The sequence below is a fragment of the Cherax quadricarinatus genome, chromosome 68 (genome assembly GCF_038502225.1).
Source record: "Cherax quadricarinatus isolate ZL_2023a chromosome 68, ASM3850222v1, whole genome shotgun sequence".
Lineage (NCBI taxonomy): Eukaryota > Metazoa > Arthropoda > Malacostraca > Decapoda > Parastacidae > Cherax > Cherax quadricarinatus.
Window position 1 is genome coordinate 10,314,715 of NC_091359.1, and position 18,162 is coordinate 10,332,876.

The window sequence follows — 18,162 nt, forward strand, 5'->3', positions numbered from 1 at the left end:
ATGGATTTGTCAGTTAAAAACAGAGTAGGGGAGTTAGTAGATGGGGAGAGGGAGGTATTAGGTAGATGGAGAGAATATTTTGAGGAACTTTTAAATGTTGAGGAAGAAAGGGAGGCGGTAATTTCATGCAATGGCCAGGGAGGTATACCATCTTTTAGGAGTGAAGAAGAGCAGAATGTAAGTGTGGTGGAGGTACGTGAGGCATTACATAGAATGAAAGGGGGTAAAGCAGCTGGAACTGATGGGATCATGACAGAAATGTTAAAAGCAGGGGGGGGATATAGTGTTGGAGTGCTTGGTACTTTTGTTTAATAAATGTATGAAAGAGGGGAAGGTACCTAGGGATTGGCGGAGAGCATGTATAGTCCCTTTATATAAAGGGAAAGAGGACAAAAGAGATTGTTAAAATTATAGAGGAATAAGTTTACTGAGTATACCAGGAAAAGTATACGGTAGGGTTATAATTGAAAGAATTAGAGGTAAGACAGAATGTAGGATTGCGGATGAGCAGGGAGGCTTCAGAGTGGGTAGGGGATGTGTAGATCAAGTGTTTACATTGAAGCATATATGTGAACAGTATTTAGATAAAGGAAGGGAAGTTTTTATTGCATTTATGGATTTAGAAAAGGCATATGATAGAGTGGATAGAGGAGCAATGTGGCAGATGTTGCAAGTATATGGAATAGGTGGTAAGTTACTAAATGCTGTATAGAGCTTTTATGAGGATAGTGAGGCTCTGGTTAGGGTGTGTAGAAGAGAGGGAGAATACTTCCCGGTAAAAGTAGGTCTTAGACAGGGATGTGTAATGTCACCATGGTTAATATGTTTATAGATGGGGTTGTAAAAGAAGTAAATGGTAGGGTGTTTGGGAGAGGGGTGGGATTAAATTATGGGGAATCAAATTCAAAATGGGAATTGACACAGTTACTTTTTGCTGATGATACTGTGCTTATGGGAGATTCTACAGAAAAATTGCTAAGGTTAGTGGATGAGTTTGAGAATGTGTGTAAAGGTAGAAAGTTGAAAGTGAACATAGAAAAGAGTAAGGTGATGAGGGTATCAAATGATTTAGATAAAGAAAAATTGGATATCAAATTGGGGAGGAGGAGTATGGAAGAACCTAGGTAGTAGGTTGGTAGACAGCAACCGCCCAGGGAGGTACAACCGTCCTGCCAAGTGAGTGTAAAACGAAAGCCTGTAATTGTTTTACATGATGGTAGGATTGCTGGTGTCCTTTTTTCTGTCTCATGAACATGCAAAATTTCAGGTACGTCTTGCTACTTCTACTTACACTCAGGTCACACTACACATACATGTACAAGCGTATATATACATACCCCTCTGGGTTTTCTTCTATTTTCTTTCTAGTTCTTGTTCTTGTTTATTTCCTCTTATCTCCATGGGGAAGTGGAACAGAATTCTTCCTCCGTAGGCCATGCGTGTTGTAAGAGGCGACTAAAATGCCGGGAGCAAGGGGCTAGTAACCCCTTCTCCTGTATATATTACTAAATTTGAAAGGAGAAACTTTGGTTTTTTCCTTTGGGCCACCCCACCTCGGTGGGATACAGCCGGTGTGTTGAAAGAAAGAAGAAAGAGTATGGAAGAAGTGAATGTTTTCAGATACTTGGGAGTTGACGTTTCGTCGGATGGATTTATGAAGGATGAGGTTAATCATAGAATTGATGAGGGAAAAAAGGTGAGTGGTGCGTTGAGGTGTATGTGGAGTCAAAAAACGTTATCTATGGAGGCAAAGAAGGGAATGTATGAAAGTATAGTAGTACCAACACTCTTATATGGATGTGAAGCTTGGGTGGTAAATGCAGCAGCGAGGAGATGGTTGGAGGCAGTGGAGATGTCCTGTCTAAGGGCAATGTGTGGTGTAAATATTATGCAGAAAATTCGGAGTGTGGAAATTAGGAGAAGGTGTGGAGTTAATAAAAGCATTAGTCAGAGGGCAGAAGAGGGGTTGTTGAGGTGGTTTGGTCATTTAGAGAGAATGGATCAAAGTAGAATGACATGGAAAGCATATAAATCTATAGGGAAAGGAAGGAGGGGTAGGGGTCGTCCTCGAAAGGGTTGGAAAGAGGGGTAAAGGAGGTTTTGTGGGCTAGGGGCTTGGATTTCCAGCAAGCGTGCATGAGCGTGTTAGATAGGAGTGAATGGAGGCGAATGATACTTGGGACCTGACGATCTGTTGGAGTGTGAGCAGGGTAATATTTAGTGAAGGGATTCAGGGAAACCGGTTATGTTCATATAGTCGGACTTGAGTCCTGGAAATGGGAAGTACAATGCCTGCACTTTAAAGGAGGGGTTTGGGATATTGGCGGTTTGGAGGGATATGTTGTGTATCTTTATACGTATATGCTTCTAAGCTGTTGTATTCTGAGCACCTCTGCAAAAGCAGTGATTATGTGTGAGTGTGGTGAAAGTGTTGAATGATGATGAAAGTATTTTCTTTTTGTGGATTTTCTTTCTTTTTTGGGTCACCCTGCCTCGGTGGGAGATGGCCGACTCGTTAAAAAAAAAAAAAAAAATTCAGGGAAACCGGTTATTTTTATATAGCCGGACTTGAGTCCTGGAAATGGGAAGTACAATGCCTGCACTCTAATGGAGGGGTTCGGGATATTAGCAGTTTGGAGGGATATGTTGTGTATCTTTATACCTATATACTTCTAAACTGTTGTGTTCTGAGCACCTCTGCAAAAACAGTGATTATGTGTGAGTGAGGGGAAAGTGTTGAATGATGATGAAAGTATTTTCTTTTTGGGGATTTTCTTTCTTTTTGGGCCGCCCTGCCTCGGTGGGAGACGGCCGACTTGTTTAAAAAAAAATGTTGAAAAGATTAGCCAAAGGTAAGCTAAGTTCCTTTGACTAATCTTTTCAACATATCACTTATGGAGGAAGGATTCTGTTCCACTTCCCCATGGAAATGAGCGAAAATAGACAAGAACAAGAACTAGTAAGAAAATAGAAGAAAACACTTGAGGGGTATATATATATATATATGCTTGCACATGTATGTTTAATGTGACCTAAGCATAAGTAGAAGTAGCAAGACTTACCTGAAATCTTGCATGTTTATGAGACAGAAAAAAGACACCAGCAAAAATTACAACTTACCTTTTTGAAAAAAAAAAAAAAAAAAAAAAAAAACTTCGGAAAAGAACCCTTACATTGATACTTTTCAAACAGACAGACAAACAAACTTTATTTCTTTCTGAAGTATACAAAGTGTTGTTTACATGTCATAAAACATTGTTAAGCATAAAGAAAACCACTAGCATGTGCTCTGGTCTGTCATGGACCATTGTCAAATCCCAATGGTCCAGGACAGACTGAAACATCATCATAAGGTTACCTTTTCAAGTGAGGGTTATCTGTGAACTGTTCCAGCCACAGCAATTATCACTCTTTTGCATTTTTCCATTCCTTGCAACTTACCTGAATAGACAGATAACCCTGAGTTGTGGGTTCTTCATTTTCCACTACTTGAGATGAATCTATTGTTAGAGACAACACATGAGGCTGAGCAGGGTTTGTGCCATATTCACACGTAGCCTGTACCATCATTTTCTCAGGGCTAGTGAAGAGGGTTCCCGTGGCGGAGCTAAACATCTGTCCTAAAGTGAGCTTAGCAGCAACCTTGTGCTCACCACCACTGTGCTCCCACGAAGCTGTAAAATATATATGAATATAGCCAGACTTGAGTCCTGGAAATGGGAAGTACAATGCCTGTACTCTAAAGGAGGGGTTTTGCAGGATATTAGCAGTTTGGAGGGATATGTTGTGTATCTTTATACGTATATGCTTCTAAACTGTTGTGTTCTGAGCGCCTCTGCAAAAACAGTGATTATGTGTGAGTGAGGTGAAAGTGCTGAATGATGATGAAAGTATTTTCTTTTCGAGGATTTTCTTTCTTTTTTGGGTCACCCTGCCTCAGTGGGAGACGGCCGACTTGTTGAAAAAAGAAAAAAAATCTAATACCGTAATTATTATCATTATCATTATTATTATTATGATTATTTTTACATTCATGGGGGAGCACTAAGCCCACAGAGGTCATGCAACACCTGGAAGAATGAAAGGCATTCAGACTTAATTCAAGGAATTAGAGCACAGGCCCAATTCCTTGGATCAAGAGCCCCTCACTAGCATCATGAAACCTCCCTTGAGGAAGTACTGTAATTAATCACTGCTTTGAGTTCACAGTTTGAAAATGTTACGTGCACTATATTTGGTACCTCTCATGAATGGTAATGGTGAAGTATGCCACTAAGTGGCATGTTTCTACTTCTCCAATTATTTTTTGTTCAAGTTCTGTATTAATGGAGATGTTCATTTGTTGTCTTTTGTCAGGTTTCTACCAAGCAGCTATGATCTTGTTTCCTCTATGGTAAATACTGATATCTCTATAGTGTATATTATGTTAACATAATCAGTGATGAAATCAGTGGGGTAACGATACGCTGGGTGTAATTACTGCTCAATTTCCCAAGCGTTTACCTACATTTTAAAACTTATTTTCATTAATGGTACCTAAACATACCACAACACTGTCAATATTACAATTTTATGTTGGGAAACTAGTGTGTAGGATCAGGGTTGCATTAAGGCATGGGCTTTAGGGGCTGTAGCCCAGGGCCCTTTGCCAGCTGGAGGGCCTCCAGAGATCAGGTGAAAAGTGTTCACAATTTTTTTCCAAAGCAAATATTTGAGTTTTAATTGTGATTAGCCTTTATAAAAATAAAATTAATATTTCTTTATCTTTGTTTTGTTTTGAAAATGTCACTGGGGGCCATCACAGTACCTGTAACCCAGGGGCCTACAAAATCTTAATCTGGCTCTGTGTATGATTGCTGAACAAACTGAGAGTCTGTCACAGTGACATTTAAGAGACTTGCTTAATGTGCACAATATGATTAAGTTCCTTGATGGCTCTTATTGTCAATAATGTTATATACTGTAAGGCTGTAACAGATGATTTGCTTAATGTCAACGGTAGAGTTTTCAATAATGTTCTCGCTGTTGAAAACTGAGGCTCATTTAATTTCTTCAATAAACTTTATATAATGGAACAAGCTTTGCATGGCCTAATTCTTAATATATTAGCCAATATTACATCCATATAGTGGCATAACTTATTATATTTTATGCAAAGGTAAATAGCACCATTTACCAGTACACCTGTAATACATACATACATACATTCACACACACACACCCACCCACCCACGTGTATGCACTCACACACGCATTTACTTGTGTGCTTATGTATGCACAATCATGCGCACACACACACCATTATCCTCAGTGTATATCCACTGTGGGAAATACATCCCTTATGTATATACTGTTGATAAGTAGTGAATAATGACTAGCTTTATTATATTTGAGAATCAGTACTGTGTGTCACCTTGCATAACTGAATTATTGTAATTAAAATGTATCTCTGAGCACCATATGGATATGAATCTGAAATAAGGACTTATTGTTACTATTATTAATTAGTTTAGCAATTACAGTACCTAGGACTTCTGCCGGTACTGTCTGGAAGCTGGACATGACGCTTCCCTCTGCTCTGAAGACATCTGTACCTCTTACGAGAGAGCCGCTTACATTTACATGAACGACATTCTCCAGAAATAAAAGAAACTTAGGAGAATATTTGGTATTTATTCCTTCTGTAATACTCTGGAGAGAGATCTCAAATTCTCCTTGCAGCTTGGAATTTTTACGATATTTTAGGCTTATTTTTTTTAACGTTTCAGAATTCTCATATTGTCCTTCAATACCCTTTCCTGGTATTACAAGATAACCTTCAGCACCTTCTGGTTTGATACCAACTTGGATGTTCATTCTTCTGTCAATGGAAGATCCTGGAGTGTCAAAGAGAGCTTCAACAGTATTGTCTGTCTTTTTATATGAGAATATAAAGTTATCAAATGTATCAGTTTTAGTCACTGTAACTTCTGTTTCATGTGGTTCAGTGACAACATCTGCATTAAAAGTGCGAGTGCCGTAATTGTGAGAGTAGCATACTTGCAGACCAATAATATTACTTATACTCTCCGGTGAGCAGTGCTTCTGCTTGACATGTGGTGACTCAGCTCTTTCCTCTTCCCAGTCCTTTTCCAGATTTTTGAACAGCGAAACTTTTAATGATGAAGTTACTGTTGCCACCTCAGTTCCAGGAACATCAAACTGTACATCAACGATCTGTCCGTTTTCTAGTGAAAATCTCCCACCAAAATCTGAGCGAGCTAGATGGGTTGTTCTTCGCCTGATTCCACTGGAGCAAATGTATCCATCAACCATGAGTGTTTCATCCATAGCCAGAACTGCAGAAGGTGATATTTTGCCTTCCAGAAGAATCTTGTGTGTGTCTTTCATGTCAATTTTTCCAGTTTGACTAAATGTTACAGATCCTGTAGCATTGACTTTCATCCTAAGAGGGAAACCCAGTAACGTTGTACTCAGGAGCTCCTGGTTCACAATCTATATAAAAAAAAGAGGTTAAGTAACTATGTGCCAATTAAATAATCTAAGGAATTCTAAATGAAGAAAGATACATATTGTATTTATAATTATTACTGACTTTCCAAACAGACAATACAATTAGCATTTAATATTTAATAATTAAGCTCCGTTTATCAATCTGACTACTGCTTTAGGAAACACTTTTTATGAACTCAAGTATAATTAAAAATGAAAAAAAACTTTATTCCCAAAAAGGGCTTATAATAGTTACAGAAAGGTACAAGTTATGTGAAAAGCTACTGATTATACAAAACATTTCACGAATGTTAAAACTGTGACTAATCAGTAGGACTTAAAACTATGAAAAAATTAAACAATACATATGTAAGGTTTTGACTGTTGAAGGCTAAGACTGACATATGTTGAGATAATAGATGAAACTGGACTGTCAACTTTGGATAAGTTAATGAGTAGGTGGCCAAAATATGTGGTGACTACAGTCCCTGAGCATGAATGACAGTTAGGTCAGGTCAGCAGATTACAATAGACATTAATTATCTGAAATCAACGCAAAAATCACATGAGATTTAGGGTGTATTTTTAACAAGAGTTTTAAAGCAATTAGAAGAACTGAAACTTTTTGCATCCTTAGGCAGTGAGTTCCATACTTTTGGCTTTATAATTTGCTTGAAGCTTCTGAACAGATTAAGCTGAACACGAGATATATTAGAGATATTTGCTGGTTGTGTTGTCTGTATATTCTGCTGAAGCTCTCCAAGAAAAGTCTGAGCACTGAATCAGTGCTAAAATTGACTGTTCTATAATCATAGTATGCACAGCAATAAATCTGAATATTTTGTATGATTAACACATTAATACTTTTGAATAAGATGGTGAGTGTTGTCTAGAATCTGATTGAGTGATCATTCTAACAGCAGATTTTTGATGATAGACAACAAGTTTAAGGTGATCTACTGTTGTGCATCTACCTCATGTGAGGTAAGGATAGCTTAGCAGGTAGCAAAGGGAGAATAATGTTTCTGGAACACAACAGCATATTTTTGAATGAATGCCCACTGTCTTAAATATTTTCTTATAGAGTTGGATGTGTTAGCTAAGTTTACTTGTCAAGGTGTACAACAAGGAATTTATACTCTTTTTTTTTTTTTTTTGATGCATTATCTACAGCATCAGTATGTTTAAAGTAATATTTTTAGCTTTGTTCCCAAACTTTACGTAAAAGATTTTATCAATATTGAGTGTGAGTTTGTTTGTTGTCATCCACGTAGATATAATTTCGATATCAGTGTTACCTGTGCTGTTGAGGACAATAGGATATGTATTTAAGATGATTAAAGTTATGTTGCCTGCAAACAGAATTTTTTAAATTCCTGCAGTATTGGAAAAAACCATTGAGGTACACATATGACGAATAGCAAATAGCCTAGTTCACTACCTTAGGCCTAGTTCATAATAGTTTCTAAGTGTATCTACTTAGGTGCTAGCCAACAAACTTACTCTCAGTATTTATAAAAAAATTTCATACGCTGTTTGGGAATAAAGCTAAAAATACATAATATATATACTATTCAGTATGTCACACTCTAATCTATCCCTTCCTCACTTATGGTATCTGCTTTTGGGATCTATAACAGCTGTAATCACCCAAAATACACTGTTACCCAACAATAATCTTCCATTAGAATGATCACCCATTAAATTTCCATTCAAAACACTCACACTTTTGCACAGATTAAATGTTCTATAGTCCAGTATATCAATAGCAGCCTGTTAAGACAGACCAAATCAACATTTATACTTCTTTACCAACTCTCACCACTAGATGTCCAGGTATGCAAAGGTTAGTGGATGAGTTTGAGAATGTGTGTAAAGGTAGAAAGTTGAAAGTGAACACAGAAAAGAGTAAGGTGATGAGGGTATCAAATGATTTAGATAAAGAAAAATTGGATATCAAATTGGGGAGGAGGAGTATGGAAGAAGTGAATGTTTCCAGATACTTGGGAGTTGACGTGTCGGCGGATGGATTTATGAAGGATGAGGTTAATCATAGAATTGATGAGGGAAAAAAGGTGAGTGGTGCGTTGAGGTATATGTGGAGTCAAAAAACGTTATCTATGGAGGCAAAGAAGGGAATGTATGAAAGTATAGTAGTACCAACACTCTTATATGCATGTGAAGCTTGGGTGGTAAATGCAGCAGCGAGGAGACGGTTGGAGGCAGTGGAGATGTCCTGTCTAAGGGCAATGTGTGGTGTAAATATTATGCAGAAAATTCGGAGTGTGGAAATTAGGAGAAGGTGTGGAGTTAATAAAAGTATTAGTCAGAGGGCAGAAGAGGGGTTGTTGAGGTGGTTTGGTCATTTAGAGAGAATGGATCAAAGTAGAATGACATGGAAAGCATATAAATCTATAGGGGAAGGAAGGAGGGGTAGGGGTCGTCCTCGAAAGGGTTGGAAAGAGGGGGTAAAGGAGGTTTTGTGGGCGAGGGGCTTGGACTTCCAGCAAGTGTGCATGAGCGTGTTAGATAGGAGTGAATGGAGACGAATGATACTTGGGACCTGACGATCTGTTGGAGTGTGAGCAGGGTAATATTTAGTGAAGGGATTCAGGGAAACCGGTTATTTTCATATAGTCGGACTTGAGTCCTGGAAATGGGAAGTACAATGCCTGCACTTTAAAGGAGGGGTTTGGGATATTGGCAGTTTGGAGGGATATCTTGTGTATCTTTATACGTATATGCTTCTAAACTGTTGTATTCTGAGCACCTCTGCAAAAGCAGTGATAATGTGTGAGTGTGGTGAAAGTGTTGAATGATGATGAAAGTATTTTCTTTTTTGGGGATTTTCTTTCTTTTTTGGGTCACCCTGCCTCGGTGGGAGATGGCAGACTTGTTGAAAAAAAAAAAAAAAAAATCAAAATTTTATTTCATTTCAGTAGTATTAATTACTGCAAATATTGTTATGACATTTTATATAAAGCTAGGTAGTAGGTTGGTAGACAGCAGCCGCCCAGGGAGGTACTACCATCCTGCCAAGTGAATGTAAAATGAAAGCCTGTAATTATTTTACACGATGGTAGGATTGCTGGTGTTTTTTCTCTCTCATAAACATGCAAGGTTTCAGGTACGTCTTGCTACTTCTACTTACACTTAGGTCACACTACACATACATGTACAAGCATATATACACACACCCCTCTGGGTTTTCTTCTATTTTCTTACTAGTTCTTGTTCTTTATTTCCTCTTATCTCCATGGGGAAGTGGAACAGAATTCTTCCTCCGTAAGCTATGCGTGTTGTAAGAGGCGACTATAATGCCAGGAGCAAGGGGCTAGTAACCCCTTCTCCTGTATATATTACTAAATGTGAAAAGAGAAACTTTTGTTTTTCCTTTTGGGCCACCCTGCCTCGGTGTTATACGGCCGGTGTGTTGAAAGAAGAAGAAAGTTTTATATAAAATTTTAAATATACCAAGTGTTCATATCTATGCTTTGACACATTGTTCAGCTGTTATGAGTTAGTTTTAAGGCTGCCTGAAATCCTTTGCATAACCTTAAGCCTTGCCATTAAATCTGTATAACGTATCACCTCTTATAACAACTGTGTAGTGTATTTACTGGAAATAAATATTTTCATACCCATTCCTTTATTTCATAAAAAATGAATTACTGCTTTGGGTTCATTGAACCACTTGAGTTTCACCTGTGTGTGCCAGTACTGGACCTTCCTACCACTTTTTACTTCAGTTTAGTCCCTTCTGCCTTCACTTTTCTCTAACAGGAAAACTGCATTTTTCAGTAGGAAATATCAACATTCCCAGTTGTTGGAGCATCGCTCAAACAGAGATGGGACAGCTGGTATAAGAAGTGGAGGCCTCTGTAGTTCATCAACTCCTTAACACAATTTTATTTTTATTCATTAAAACTTGGCATTCTTCATTTGGGATCTGACAAACCACTTAGCAATCCTACCATGGTGTAGGTAGAAACCAAACTTAAGATGAGAGCCTAATACTATAATAATGAAACAGGAATCTAATAATTTGTATTGTCGAGTGATTTTAAAACCAAAATATCTTAAAGAAGTGTTCAACCTGGGTGTGCTGCAGAAGAGCTCAGTTGCAGATCAAGAAAACAATTGTATAATTATAATTAAAAGTTGGCCAACATCAAAGCCTTGGTAGGCATAAAAATCCTGAGCATTGTGGGCACATTTGTACATTCATAAGTAGCAGGCTACCAAGCATATGTCCTTTAGAAATTTTAAGTGTCATTTGGAAGCGTGGGTGATGAATGTTGCAGCGAGGAGAAGGCTGGAGGCAGTGGAGATGTCATGTCTGAGGGCAATGTGTGGTGTGAATATAATGCAGAGAATTCGTAGTTTGGAAGTTAGGAGGAGGTGCGGGATTACCAAAACTGTTGTCCAGAGGGCTGAGGAAGGGTTGTTGAGGTGGTTCGGACATGTAGAGAGAATGGAGCGAAACAGAATGACTTCAAGAGTGTATCAGTCTGTAGTGTAAGGAAGGCGGGGTAGGGGTCGGCCTAGGAAGGGTTGGAGGGAGGGGGTAAAGGAGGTTTTGTGTGCGAGGGGCTTGGACTTCCAGCAGGCATGCGTGAGCGTGTTTGATAGGAGTGAATGGAGACAAATGGTTTTTAATACTTGACGTGCTGTTGGAGTGTGAGCAAAGTAACATTTATGAAGGGATTCAGGGAAACCGGCAGGCCGGACTTGAGTCCTGGAGATGGGAAGTACAGTGCCTGCACTCTGAAGGAGGGGTGTTAATGTTGCAGTTTAAAAACTGTAGTGTAAAGCACCCTTCTGGCAAGACAGTGATGGAGTGAATGATGGTGAAAGTTTTTCTTTTTCGGGCCACCCTGCCTTGGTGGGAATCGGCCGGTGTGATAATAAAAAAAAAAAATAAATATTTGGAAATCCACTGATGCCAGGTGGATCAACACTTATCCTCTGAGCATCCAACCCGACATGACCCGCTCTTTAAACAGTTCAAAAGTATTTATCCGTACTGAAATAAAATAATGAAAATTCTGCTATGGATAAACAAAAAATGAGCAGTTTTACCTGGAATGACTTTGGGGATGAGAACTCGCTGACAAGCTGCTGCAAAAACTGAAATGGATTAGACTGAAGAGCATTGTCTAAGAAGACCACTTCATTACCAAAGATTCTGAGATAGAGAGAGGCTCTTGCTTCTTCCTCTTCCTTGCTTAATTCTAATTCATTCACTGTTTTTGCCTTGTCATAAAGCCTCTGGAATTCTTGAATCTTTCCATCGTGAATATCTCTCTTTGGCCGGAGGCTTTCTATTGCTTTCTGAATTCCCTCATTTTCAAAATATCCACCTTTACCAAAAAATCTTTCAATGTATTTTTCCAAGCCACTGAAGTCACCACCAAACTCAAAGACATTGATAGACCTATCAGTTAGATCTAGAGTTAGGTTGAGTGCTGCATGTCGTGGGAGATAAGAGTCCGGAGTGAAGATGATGTCACCATCTAAGCTGCCAGCAACATTCAGCTGAAAGATTTTAATTCAGCTTATTGCATGCATAGACAACAATTCATGTTTGTTTAAATCAATGACTCCTTATTCTTTTTCAGGGACCTAAAATGGGGAAAAGCCTTTAAGGCATACTAATTATACATGGTCCATCAAGAATTGGAGCTACGTTCACCTTGGATCAAACCTGATTACCTCCCATTCTCCAAGTGCTATATGATTTCTATGAGTTCAGCATTTCCCCATGAATATAAAAAGAACAATAGCTGCAAATGAGTTTCAACCTTCTCCATTCTTCTTATGTTTATATAAAACCTGTATTTCATGAACTCACCAACTCTCATCCAATTTTTTTTTCTTTCTCGATATTATATGCCTTTTTTTTTTAACCTACTCCAACACAATAACTTCAAAAGCATAAAACACATGAAACACTGCTGTAAGTCTACTACAGGAGGGCCCCACTTACCCAGCAGGTTAGGTTCTGTAAAGTAAAACTTTTTCACTTTCAATTACATATAAATGCCTGATAACATGTTTACGCTATCATGTATTAAGTGAGCAATAGAGCTAGACCTAATTATTTATTTACCCTAAAAATTTTTTGTCCTTAGTTTATAGTGAGTGGTGAATGCAATTATTGTAGGAAGTTTGAATAAATGAAGAATGGATATAATTGAAAACTGCTGCATTAGCAAAATGCTGTAAAGCAAAGCACTGTAGAGTGAGGCCCTCCTGTATACTGTATATAAGTGGTTGCTAATGTTGACAATTAAAGAAAACATAAAACTGGTGTACAAAATAAATATTTACAATAAAAAAATGAAAAGGATTTCCAGTTATGAAACTGTAATGTTGAAAAGTACTCACCATCTCACTAAAGTGTGTGTAGCGGTAGTTTCTGGAGGAACGAAAGGCATTGGTGTTAAATTTGTCTTGCAAAGTGTGTTGGGCCATGAGCTTGGCCAGCCAGCGGTTGTGCTCACTAATGCCCGGCTGCTCTGCTAAGTTGCGTATGTGTGTCCAGATGTAGGAACCAACTGTGGAAGAACACAGTGATCAACAGTCTTCTTAAACAAGAAATATAAAATTTCACACTGTCATAAGGCCTTGATGTTGGTGGAAGGCTCTTGATCAAAGGAAAAAGAGCTATATTTTCCTTCCTTGCATTAAACTTACTACCCATCCCCAGGATCTGTATCACCCATACAAATTTAACATTTTTTCTAGAATACAGCCTCTCCTCATTTAGCGACGTACTCGTTTACCAACAACTTGCACTTGCAACGGGCTCTCTGACCAGCATGCATACCTAAATAATGTATATTAGAGCTGATTTCCTCTATTCTGTTTATTACAATATACAATACAATTGTTAAATGTTGATGAAGATAGGGAAGCTGTGATTTCGTGTATCGGGCAAGGAGGAATAACATCTTGTAGGAGTGAGGAAGAGCCAGTTGTGAGTGTTGGGGAAGTTCATGAGGCAGTAGGTAAAATGAAAGGGGGTAAGGCAGCCGGGATTGATGGGATAAAGATAGAAATGTTAAAAGCAGGTGGGGATATAGTTTTGGAGTGGTTGGTGCAATTATTTAATAAATGTATGGAAGAGGGTAAGGTACCTAGGGATTGGCAGAGAGCATGCATAGTTCCTTTGTATAAAGGCAAAGGGGACAAAAGAGAGTGCAAAAATTATAGGGGGAGAAGTCTGTTGAGAATACCTGGTAAAGTGTATGGAAGAGTTATTATTGAAAGAATTAAGAGCAAGACGGAGAATAGGATAGCAGATGAACAAGGAGGCTTTAGGAAAGGTAGGGGGTGTGTGGACCAGGTGTTTACAGTGAAACATATAAGTGAACAGTATTTAGATAAGGCTAAAGAGGTTTTTGTGGCATTTATGGATTTGGAAAAGGCGTATGACAGGGTGGATAATAGGGCAATGTGGCAGATGTTGCAGGTGTATGGTGTAGGAGGTAGGTTACTGAAAGCAGTGAAGAGTTTTTACGAGGATAGTGAGGCTCAAGTTAGAGTATGTAGGAAAGAGGGAGATTATTTCCCAGTAACAGTAGGCCTTAGACAAGGATGTGTGATGTCACCATGGTTGTTTAATATATTTATAGATGGGGTTGTAAGAGAAGTAAATGCGAGGGTCTTGGCAAGAGGTGTAAAGTTAAAAGATAAAGAATCACACATAAAGTGGGAGTTGTCACAGTTGCTCTTTGCTGATGACACTGTGCTCTTGGGAGATTCTGAAGAGAAGTTGCAAAGGTTGGTGGATGAATTTGGTAGGGTGTGCAAAAGAAGAAAATTAAAAGTGAATACAGGAAAGAGTAAGGTATGAGGATAACAAAAAGATTAGGTGATGAAAGATTGGATATCAGATTGGAGGGAGAGAGTATGGAGGAGGTGAATGTATTCAGATATTTGGGAGTGGACGTGTCAGCGGATGGGTCTATGAAAGATGAGGTGAATCATAGAATTGATGTGGGGAAAAGGGTGAGCGGTGCACTTAGGAGTCTCTGGAGACAAAGAACTTTGTCCTTGGAGGCAAAGAGGGGAATGTATGAGAGTATAGTTTTACCAACGCTCTTATATGGGTGTGAAGCATGGGTGATGAATGTTGCAGCGAGGAGAAGGCTGGAGGCAGTGGAGATGTCATGTCTGAGGGCAATGTGTGGTGTGAATATAATGCAGAGAATTCGTAGTTTGGAAGTTAGGAGGAGGTGGGGGATTACCAAAACTGTTGTCCAGAGGGCTGAGGAAGGGTTGTTGAGGTGGTTCAGACATGTAGAGAGAATGGAGCGAAACAGAATGACTTCAAGAGTATATCAGTCTGTAGTGGAAGGAAGGCGGGGTAGGGATTGGCCTAGGAAAGGTTGGATGGAGGGGGTAAAGGAGGTTTTGTGTGCGAGGGGCTTGGACTTCTAGCGGGCATGCGTGAGCGTGTTTGATAGGAGTGAATGGAGACAAATGGTTTTTAATACTTGACGTGCTGTTGGAGTGTGAGCAAAGTAACATTTATGAAGGGATTCAGGGAAACCGGCAGGCCAGACTTGAGTCCTGGAGATAGGAAGTACAGTGCCTGCACTCTGAAGGAGGGGTGTTAAAGTTGCAGTTTAAAAACTGTAGTGTAAAGCACCCTTCTGCCAAGACAATGATGGAGTGAATGATGGTGAAAGATTTTCTTTTTCGGGCCACCCTGCCTTGGTGGGAATCGGCCAGTGTGTTAAAAAAAAAAAAAAAATACATTACTGTATAAACATTTAAAAATACACCAGAAATGTTACAAATGGTGCAAAGGTGACATCAAAACAATATCAAAGATGGCTGACACAAACCCACTAACATTGTACTATGCTCCTCACCTACTGATGAATTCATTTACTTGTGGTGTGCTTCATGCTCACACTATTCTTAAATCTTCAGTACTGTCAAACTTGTATGAAAATCATAACTTATATATCTTCTTCCTCTTTTTTAACAAACCAGCCATATCCCACTGAAGCAGGGTGATCCAAAAAGAAAAACCAGAGTTTCTCTTCATTTTTTTTTTCAACAAACTGGCCGTATCCAACCAAGGCAGGGTGCCCAAAAAGAACAATGAAAGTTTCTCTCTTTAAATTTAGTAATTTATACAGGAGAAGGGGTTACTAGGCCCTTGCTCCCGGCATTTTAGTCGCCTCTTACGACATGCATGGCTTACGGAGGAAGAATTTTGTTCTACTTCACCATCAAGAAGTGGAAAAGAATTTCCTCTGTAAAAAAAAAAAACCATACCATGGGCGGGGTTAGAACCCGGATCAGAGTCTCAAAACTCCAGACCGTCACGTTAGCGGCGTGGTATGGTTTGTTTGCAATCGTGTCATTACGATTTCGTGAGTCATGTTTCCTCTGTAAGACATGTGTCATGAGAGGTGACTAAAATGCCAGGAGTAATGGGCTAGTAACCCCTCCTGTATAAAAATCTAAATTATTTATATTTTTTTTATTATCACACTGGCCGATTCCCACCAAGGCAGGGTGGCCCGAAAAAGAAAAACTTTCACCATCATTCACTCCATCACTGTCTTGCCAGAAGGGTGCTTTACACTACAGTTTTTAAACTGCAACATTAACACTATATTGTTTCTTCTTTTTCAGGTCACCCTGCCTTAGTAGGAAATGGCTGCTATGTTAATAAAAAGAATTATTATTTCCCTAAGACTGGGTTTTAAAGTTAAGAGCTTTTTTTTTTTCATTTCAAGCCACAATGTAGAGCAGGATTGGGAAACTTCTAAAGCCATCAACTGGGAACTGTACTTGTCTGATAATGCTTGTGTAACAGCTCATGTTTTCAACAGAGGAAAACGAACAAAGTTTTGCTCATTCAGCTGCATATATGTGAGTACAGTGGACCCCCGCATAACGATGGCATCACATAGCGATTTTTCCGCATACCGCTTACTTTTATCGCAAAATTTTTGCCGCGCATACCGATTAAAAACCCGCTCACCGATTTTCGTCCGAGACGCGTCCAATGTGCCCTCACATGTGCCGCCCGTCCCATTGTTTACCAGCCAGCCTCCGCGGTAACATCCAAGCATACACTCGGAATATTTCGTATTATTACAGTGTTTTCGGTGCTGTTTCTGGAAAATAAGTGACCATGGGCCCCAAGAAAGCTTCTAGTGCCAACCCTGTGGTAAAAAGGGTGAGAATTAGTATGGAAATTAAGAAAGATTTTGAAGGGTTTGGGGCTAACCCTGAGAAGCCTATGCCAGTTGTGGAATCCATTGTGCCTACTTCAAAGATTAAGGAAATGTGTGCACAGTGGGTTGAACTGCAAACCTTTATAGATGAAAATCACCCTGACACAGCTGTTGCAAGCCGTGCTGGTGACTATTTCAATGACAATGTTGTGGCCCATTTTAGACAAATCGTAAAGGAACGGGAGGTACAGAGCTCTATGGACAGATTTGTTGTGCGACAGAGGTCCAGTGACTCTCAAGCTGGTCCTAGTGGCATTAAAAGAAGAAGGGAAGTAACCCCGGAAAAGGACTTGCTACCTCAAGTCGTAATGGAAGGGGATTCCCCTTCTAAACAGTAAGAAGATAATGCTCTCCCCTCCTCCCATCCCATCAATCATCACCAGATCTTCAATAAAAGTAAGTGTCATGTAATTGTGCATGCCTTTTTCAGTTTGTGTGTATTAAAATTAACATTTCATGTGGTAAAAAAAATTTTTTTTCATACTTTTGGGCGTCTTGCACGGATTAATTTTATTTCCATTATTTCTTATGGGGAAAATTCATTCGCATAACGATTATTTCGCATAACAATTATCCCTCTTGCACGGATTAAAATCGTTAACCGGGGGTCCACTGTATATGACTTGATCTTGGCAAGCCGCATGAAAACCTTTGGTGGGCCACAGGTTTGCCCATCTCTGATGTAAAGGCACATTACAGGCCCTGCTAGAATAGCAGCTGAACACTTATGTAACATGATACTTGATTATTGGGCAAAGGACCAAACATTCTCCAATCCCTACATTGAATGGCCAAGATGGGTTTACTGCTTCATATAAAGTGCATAATATCTACATGTCAAGGTAGTTGAATGCCTTTCAGAAAATTCTACAGGAGGCCATGCCAAAAAAAACTCATAGATTTTTACGAACAAGACAGGTTAGCACATACGTATTTATTCCATTTTAATATACATGTATTTGAGCACCAACCTCTTCAGTAAAGTCATGGTTTTGATATTTGAATTACATACAATGAAAAAATAATATTGTTTTCCACACCTTGATTGACCTCTTCCTTTTCTAAGAGAGTTTTGATCTGGCTGAAGAAGTCTTGATCGTCTGTTGCGCATGGAACAAGAGAGAGGTATGCTGCAATTCTCACCTCCACCTGCTCCTCACCATCCTTCAGAATCTAAAAGAAAACAGGACTTTTAATACACAAATAGTGGTCCACGCCAGACCAAAATGTTGTAATAAGTTTTTTCTTTCTCCTATGTCACAGTATTGTGCCTTTTTATTCTTTTCAACAATTACAATGAGAGCAATTTAAAATGCAAATAACATTCTTGTGGTTATTATAAAAGTCTATTTAAATAAGAAAAACAGAACTTAAAGAAAAAGTTATCAGAAAGGCTATACAA

At 39.0% G+C, this 18,162-nt stretch overlaps 1 protein-coding gene across 2 annotated transcripts in view; it reads right to left on the reverse strand.

Moving 5' to 3' along the window:
- The window catches only part of LOC128697761 (uncharacterized), a 201,383-nt gene that overhangs the window by 122,349 nt on the left and 60,872 nt on the right, over nucleotides 1-18,162 (reverse strand). For both annotated transcript variants that reach the window (XM_070099669.1, XM_070099668.1), the window contains exons 15-19: nucleotides 17,801-17,933; nucleotides 12,883-13,052; nucleotides 11,575-12,030; nucleotides 5,526-6,495; nucleotides 3,442-3,674 (exon numbers count right to left, since the gene is read on the reverse strand). In XM_070099669.1, the coding sequence (XP_069955770.1) occupies nucleotides 3,442-3,674; nucleotides 5,526-6,495; nucleotides 11,575-12,030; nucleotides 12,883-13,052; nucleotides 17,801-17,933 (1,962 nt within the window). The remainder of the gene's footprint in view (nucleotides 1-3,441; nucleotides 3,675-5,525; nucleotides 6,496-11,574; nucleotides 12,031-12,882; nucleotides 13,053-17,800; nucleotides 17,934-18,162) is intronic.